Genomic DNA, 7,500 nt, shown 5'->3' with positions numbered 1-7,500 from the left:
AAGGCATTGTTTGGTGGGGTGTGGCTGGCTGCATATCCCACACTTCTCTTGTCCTTTGCAGCGGCTGCTGTGATGCCCAAACTTTTGGCATTTGAAGCATCGTAGGGGCTCAGGTGTGAAGGCTTCTGTGGGGAAATTTGTCCCCATACTCCGAGGGAAAACATGACTTGGGATATGTCCCTTGAAATTTGAAATGGCAATGACCTTTTTCGTCGGTTCTCCCGATTTTTCCGATACATCTCCGGGCCTCTACGACGTTCTGCAGCTGAAGGATCGGTTCTAGGGGCAGGCAGGTCGGGAACTTGCAAATCACAGCCTTCTTGATCCGTTCATTTGGATCAAGGAACTGGAAAGTAGTGTTCTTCTTCAGGAACTCGGCTGTTTCTCGGTCTTTTGGAGAAATGATCAAATCTGCATTCCTGTTTGGTTTAACAGTCATTTTAAATGCTTATACTTGCTTCAAGTCTGCTATTAATAAGTAAGCAGACTTTTCAGCACATGCTGTGACTCGAAACTTAGGAAGTTCCGTTCCAGCAGTAGTAGTAGGAGGAGTACTAGGAGGAGTAGTAGGAGCAGTGGTAGGAGCGGCTGCTTGGAGTGGGGCATCCCCACCCGTCTGGAACCTCCTCCTGGCCTTCTTCTGTCGGCGAACTGTCGACCATTCGTCGGCAATCGTGTCAGATTCTGTGACACAAGGGCTTGGCGGCGCAGAAATTGCTTCTTCAGGAGCTGGAGGGCTTGGAGGGTCCTCCTCTGCCTCGCAGAGGCAAGAGGAAGGAGCGTCCGAAAGCGGCCAGTGGAAGTCGGCGTCGTCGCTGGAGACTAGTGTCCAAGACATCCTCTGTCTCTCACTTCCTGGCAGAGAGTGATGTGGGGATCTTGGAGCGGTTGTTGTTGTTGTTGTTGTTGTATTAAGCCAACACTTCTTGTTGGCACGGGCCTTTCCCTTGTTCGGCCCGTAGGTGATCTGAAAAGATTCTTTAGGTACATGGTTAGTTTTTTTTTGAAATTGGAAATATCTTTAGTTGTAGAGATAGGAGTGGACAGGGGAAGGATGATGGTGTCAGTAAGAGAGGGCCATCATGTCATATTATAGAAGAAGTTGAATGAGTGTAAGGCTTTCGAAAATCGGAGAAGCGGTGCAGGTGGGGTTGTCCAACCCTTTACTCCCTTGGGTCCCTGCGGGAGGATTTTAGTTGTAGGTAAAGTTTTTTAAAAGAATGATAGTGGATGATGTGGATAGAGCCTTACAATGAGGGGATGTGATGAGGGTGGTATTGATTTTATTAGTTTTGATTACCATTGGTGGAGGTAGGTTGTAGAGCACCTGGGCATGCTCTTCTAAGTTTTCAATGATTGTCTTGGTGACTGTGGCAGCTGCATGCTCAGCATCTTGTGCAGGTATTGCATTTTGTGCTGCACCTCTTAGCTGTTGCTGTTTCTCTGCATTCCAGCAGGTAGTGAAGGAGTGGTTGCTGTGTTTCTTCTTGATAGTGTTCACATGGTTCTGACACTGTTTTCCACAATTTCCCAGCAGGCTTTATATCCTAGCCTGAGTCTGTGGATGATCACAGCAAGTTTTCTTGGTGTGTGCCTGTCTATGGGAGGAGGCACTAGACCAGTCGATTTTTTTATACCATCTGGCAGACGGTGAGGTTTCTTTCTACCCACTCACGATGTCATTTATCAATTTTTTCTTTGCAGAGTGTTTCATTGCATTTTTGACTTGTTGCAGTGCAGGTTGTATATGTACTTGCACTCTGTCAATGTGCTTTGTACTTTTGGCTAGCTCATCAGCCCTCTCATTGCCTGGAATTCCTATGTGACTGGGTATCCAGTTTAAGGTGACAGGTCTTCCTCTTTCGCTGTGCTGGAGTAGCAGTGTTTTAATTCCAGCCAGCAGTGCCTTATTTTCTTTAATTTTCTGTTGTTGCAGGGCTTGCATTGAGGACTTTGAGTCTGTGTGGATGATTACAGGCCCTACTTCATTCTCCAGTGAGTACAGTAGTGCCTGTCTTATTGCTGTTAACTCTGTCTGCATAGTGGAGGCGTGGTTGGAGGTCCTCCAGCAGGCTGTGAAGTTTCTTGAATATACTGCAGCTCCCGTAGTTGATTCTCAGGATCTACAGTGCCATCAGTGTAGTATGTTTGTGCCCCTATGGTCAGTGTTTCTGATTGCTTCATAGGCTGCCGCTCTTAGTTCTTCTCCTGTGCAGTCCTCTTTTGCTCTTGGCAGGCTTGTGTATTTGTATATTGTAGTGTCCTTCTTCCAGGGTGGTAGTTGTTGTGTGCCCTGTGTTGTGTCTGGTACTTAGTTGCAGCAGTGTTTCTGCCATGCCTAGACTTTTGATGTTGTCACTTTGGTCCTTACCATAGGAACTCGAAGTTTGAATCTGTGGGTGTTTGGCAAGTTCCTCTCTTGCTCTTTTCTTAGAGATGGAGTCTCTTTCTGAGAGGAACATCTTGGCCATTTGTGCTTACATTTCGCTGTGCAATCCTATCCTCTAGCTTTGGCAGGTTAGTTTCAAGCCTGAGGTTGCACAGCCTTGTCCATGTAGGTGCTCCTAGCATGAGTCTCATTGCATTGTTTTGAATGACCTCCAGTGATTCTTTCTGAGCCTCTGTCAGCCTTATCAGAGTGGGGGCAGCATAGTCCACCAATGTTCTCTTGGAGCGGTGTCCCCGTCCTCGTTTATATTTGGAGTTGACAGCAGGGGGTCTGCCCCATGCTGATCTACTATTGGCTGGTGGCGGTAGGTCTTCGTTTTCATTGGTGGCTTGAACCGGGTCTCAAGCCACTTTCCACGCGTTGATGGTTGCGATGCTGTAAGTCCTGCAGCCGCCTTGACCTCCTTAGCGGCGCGGTTACGTTGATGGGCGTTTCGCTACGCTGCGGGACGTCACGGCTAACTTGATTATGGTTGGCTGCAGGAGTATCTCGTTCGGGGGCGTTGTCTTCCGTGGAGTTGTCGTGCTCGGTGGTGTCATTGTTGGTGGCAGGTCTTCTCATATTCGTAGGGAGGAGAAATTCTTCCTGCGTCGTATTTAGTGTAGGTTTTTACTTGCTGGATGAGAAGCGCCTCCAGCAGGCGTAACCGACGGGCATCAGGGGCCTTCCCGATGATCACATCTCCCGGGATGTGATCATCCAAAACACGAAGATCATCGGGAAGATGTCTGGCAGCTCCAGACGAAAGCTCGCTTGCTTCAAGAAAGATATATATATATATATATATATATATATATATATATATATATATATATATATATATATATATATATATATATATCGTTAATGACTTTGATAACTATGGTATCATAGTTTATCTGTAAAATTCAAATATATCCACCAATTTTGACTGTATTTGATCATGACCTCCATAGGCGCTCTACTAGCCTGTCTGTCTAAGTAGCACGGAAAAAGCCGCTATTCGGAAAATAGAGAAGAATCTCTACAAGTGTAACACTGCTGAAGTAGCCATTACTTTTAATATTATTATTATTATTATTACTCCGAGGACAGGAGATTGAACGAATGCACTTTGATTTTAATCTTTATCTAAGGCTAATGTGAGATAAATACATTATATATATATAGATAGATAGATATATATCACGGTGATGTGATAAGTATTCATAACAAGGCTGCGTGGGTCAAACGCTCGAATCGGCTAGCATGGTTGAGGGGGTTTCATATCGATTCTAATTACGAATACACCGAGATCGGCGGTGATTTGTAATGGTCAGAATCGATATAAACTTATAGCCTCTCTGCTAGCAGACTCGGTAGCGTCACTGTCCGTTCCTGATTTCGTTCCCCGTCCAACTGGACGGTGGTTCGATCCCATGGTGGGACGAAATTATTATCAACTAAAAATTCCCCCTCGGTATATATATGAAAATATATCAATTCCGAGGTAGAGCGAATTAGATATTAAAGGACATTTGTAGCTCGAATGATATATATATATACTATATATCTATCTATCTATGTATATATAGATATATGTATGTATGTATATTATATATACATATATATACACTATCTATCTATCTATCTCTATCTCTATATATATAATATATATATATATAATGTATATATATATATATATATATATATATATAATAATATTCGTACATCTGACTGGCTTGAGCCTACACCAAAGCAAATTTTTCCAGGTTTAAATATTGGTTCACAAATATGCAGATCTTGAAAGGTACGTCAAGGTCATTCATACTGGGGTTAAATGACTTAATGATTTAATTATTACAATTACAATGTAGACAACAGTGATGATAAAGATACTGATAACAATAACCATGACGACAAGCACGTCGAAAGCTTTCGTAACCGCGCGTCGCAAGAGCAATAATCCGATAAAGAACGTTGAATGAATGTGATGGAATACTAATCCCACGGTATCTACATTAGAACTAATTTAAAGGAGGAGCCCTTATAGGATATCGATATTTATTTTGGGTCCTCACTTCTCGACGGATTCATTCTGTTCCGAGAAGCGTTTTTGGGAGAAGGTAATCAATGGTACTGCTACGGCTGATGCTCCTGTCACTTCTCCCCGTCTCTCCACGGCTTGTTGTTGTCCTTCTCTTTCTTCTTCTTCTTCTTCTTCTTCTTCTTCTTCTGTCTCTCCACGGCTTGTTGTTGTCCTTCTCTTTCTTCTTCTCCTTCTTCTTCTTCTTCTGTCTCTCCACGGCTTGTTGTTGTCCTTCTCTTTCTTCTTCTTCTTCTTCTTCTTCTTCTTCTTCTTCTGTCTCTCCACGGCTTCTTATTGTCCTTCTCTTTCCTCTTATTCTTCTTCTTCTTCTTCTTCTTCTGTCTCTCCACGGATTCCTATTGTCTTTCTCTCTCCTCTTATTCTTCTTCTTCTTCTTCTTCTTCTGTTCTCTCCACGGCTTCTTATTGTCCTTCTCTTTCCTCTTCTTCTTCTTCTTCTTCTTCTTCTGTCTCTCCACGGCTTCTTATTGTCTTTCTCTTTCCTCTTCTTCTTCTTCTTCTTCTTCTTCTTCTTCTGTCTCTCCACGGCTTGTCATTGTCCTTCTCTTTCTTTTTCTTCTTCTTCTTCCTCTTCTGTCTCTCCACGGCTTCTTATTGTCCTTCTCTTCTTCTTCTTCTTCCTCTTCTCCTTCTTGTTGTTGTTTTTGTTATTGTACTCGTTCCTATTATAGCTGTTTCAACGGCATGTAATTTATATAGAATCTTCTCAATTCTTCTTATTATCTTTTTCTCGTCAGCATTAGCTGGTGTATCAGGTTTCCAGCCACATGCAAACGAGAAAAAGATAATAAGAAGAATTGAGAAGATTCTATATAAATTAAATGCCGTTGAAACAGCTATAATATTCAATGTAACTGCCTCCTTCCTAATTGTACTCTTTCCTGTTATACTCTTCCTTTTCTTCTTCTTGTTCTTCTTTTTCTTCTTTTTCTTGTTGTTGTTGGTGTTCTTCTCCTTCTTGTTTCAGAAAGGATATGTTGTACTTTTTCTTGTTATACTCTTCTTCTTCTTCTTGTTTTTGTTGTTGTTGCTGTTTCAGACAGGATGGTCTTCGATGTCTTCTAATTACTTGAAGAATTTTTTTGCTCATTTGTATAGGTCTCTGAAACAGCCAACTACGATGAATGTTTTTAGCCCAGGTCCAGAGGAACCAGGCTTGCCTTACACTGGGGAGACCTGGGTTCGATTTCGATGTAAGTTAAAAATTCATATATATATATATATATATATATAATATATATATATATATATACACACATATATATAATATATATATATATATATATATATATATATATATATATATATATGAAAGATAAAATTTTTTTGACATAATTGTCTAAAGCAGGAGGCGAGGCAAAAAAAGCCTTCCTGACCTGAGACTCAAACAATAGCCTCACCCAACCCTTTCTCTCTCCAACTACCACACGCCCCGCCCCCCCACCCCCGCTTGAGGGTCGAGATGCTGAATGGCACCAGGAAACAGGGAATGTCAAAATAACCCCAAATGGAATGGAAATAAATGAAGGACATCTGCGAAAACTGGTGCTGGCTTCCGAGGGAAATTTATCTGCATCGAGTGACAACTGATGTATTTGTATTCTATCGTTTGATAATACCGAATAAATTGAATAAATTGTATGAAGAAATTTAGTGCGAGTGTACAGGAATTTGGGGAATAATTGGTGAGAGTTGGAGACAGTTAATGAATTCGTATTTTATGTATGCAAATGTATATATCTGAATAAGGAAATGTTGCGAAAGCGTGAGCAGGAATTTGAGGAATAATTTCCTAACTTAAAAAAAAAAAAATTGAATGCATTCCTACTTGAACAATATGGAAACGCAAACTTGAAATTGGGCTTTGGAAAGAAGTAGATAGGAATTTAAGAGCAAATCATCGGTCACTAAAGACATGATTAAGTTTAAGGATATAAAAACTTAAAAGATATAACTTTGGGAATGCAAACAAGTATAAAAAGTAATTTGCGACTATCAAGGGTTGGCAGCTGTCTCGTCCTTCAACTGAAAGACCTGGGTTCGATCCTGATGTAAGTAAGAAAATTATTTTTGTTCCACACGTGACTGTGTGTTGATTATTCCTTATAGTATATATATATATATATATACACACATAGTTACAATATATATAGATATATATATATATATATATATACATACATATATATATATATGTATATATATACATATATATATATATATATATATATATATATATATATTATATATATATATATATATATAAATATAAAACCTCCAGGGGATGCCCACCATATACAAGATGTAAAAATGACAATTTATTTTAGAAACAAAAAGAACAGTTTTCCATAATAGACCATGTCAAACATCCTGACCATTTAACTACCCTTGAGTCTTTATATATCAAGAGACTTGTTCCCTCCCTCAACAGTAATACGTCCTCAGCAACTCTGTACCTGGCATAGTTGAAGTCGTTACTTTTGACTTGATTTAGTTCATTCCATCTTCTCTCCTCACAATGAACGGTTGGTGTCTAAGCAGTCTCTTTTAACCTGTTATTTTACTTTGTTCTTTTATGTAATTTCAAGACTATTTCAATATATGTGAATTCCTGTTTTTTGCTCTTTTATTGTATTTTATTTATAAATGTGTCTTTATGTTCTTTCAGACTGATGATGCACAGAGACTTTCATGCACGAAACGTTTCTTAGAATAAATTGTTATTTTTACATCTTGTATCATGGACATCCCCTGGAGGTTTTATATGTGTATTTGCTGACCTGCTATACACACACACACACACACACACACACACACACACACATATATATATATATATATATATATATATATATATAATATATATATATATATATATATATACACATACATACATATATCTATGAGTCTGATCATATCACCGTGAGTCATATATACGCATTAAGCTACAAATGACCTTTAACATCTAATTCGCTCTACCTCAG

General features: G+C 39.8%; 1 protein-coding gene across 1 annotated transcript in view; it reads right to left on the bottom strand.

Annotated features, from left to right (window-relative positions):
- Window positions 1-4,500: 4,500 nt before the first annotated feature.
- The window catches only part of LOC135225573 (histone-lysine N-methyltransferase, H3 lysine-79 specific-like), a 35,752-nt gene continuing 32,752 nt past the window's right edge, over window positions 4,501-7,500 (bottom strand). The window contains exon 4 of the mRNA XM_064264843.1: window positions 4,501-4,979. Coding sequence (XP_064120913.1) covers window positions 4,501-4,979 — 479 coding nt within the window. The remainder of the gene's footprint in view (window positions 4,980-7,500) is intronic.

Source organism: Macrobrachium nipponense, chromosome 13 (genome assembly GCF_015104395.2).
Source record: "Macrobrachium nipponense isolate FS-2020 chromosome 13, ASM1510439v2, whole genome shotgun sequence".
NCBI classification, from domain to species: Eukaryota; Metazoa; Arthropoda; class Malacostraca; order Decapoda; family Palaemonidae; genus Macrobrachium; species Macrobrachium nipponense.
Note: the sequence above shows the minus strand (reverse complement) of the source record. Positions and strands in the feature narration are given on the sequence as shown.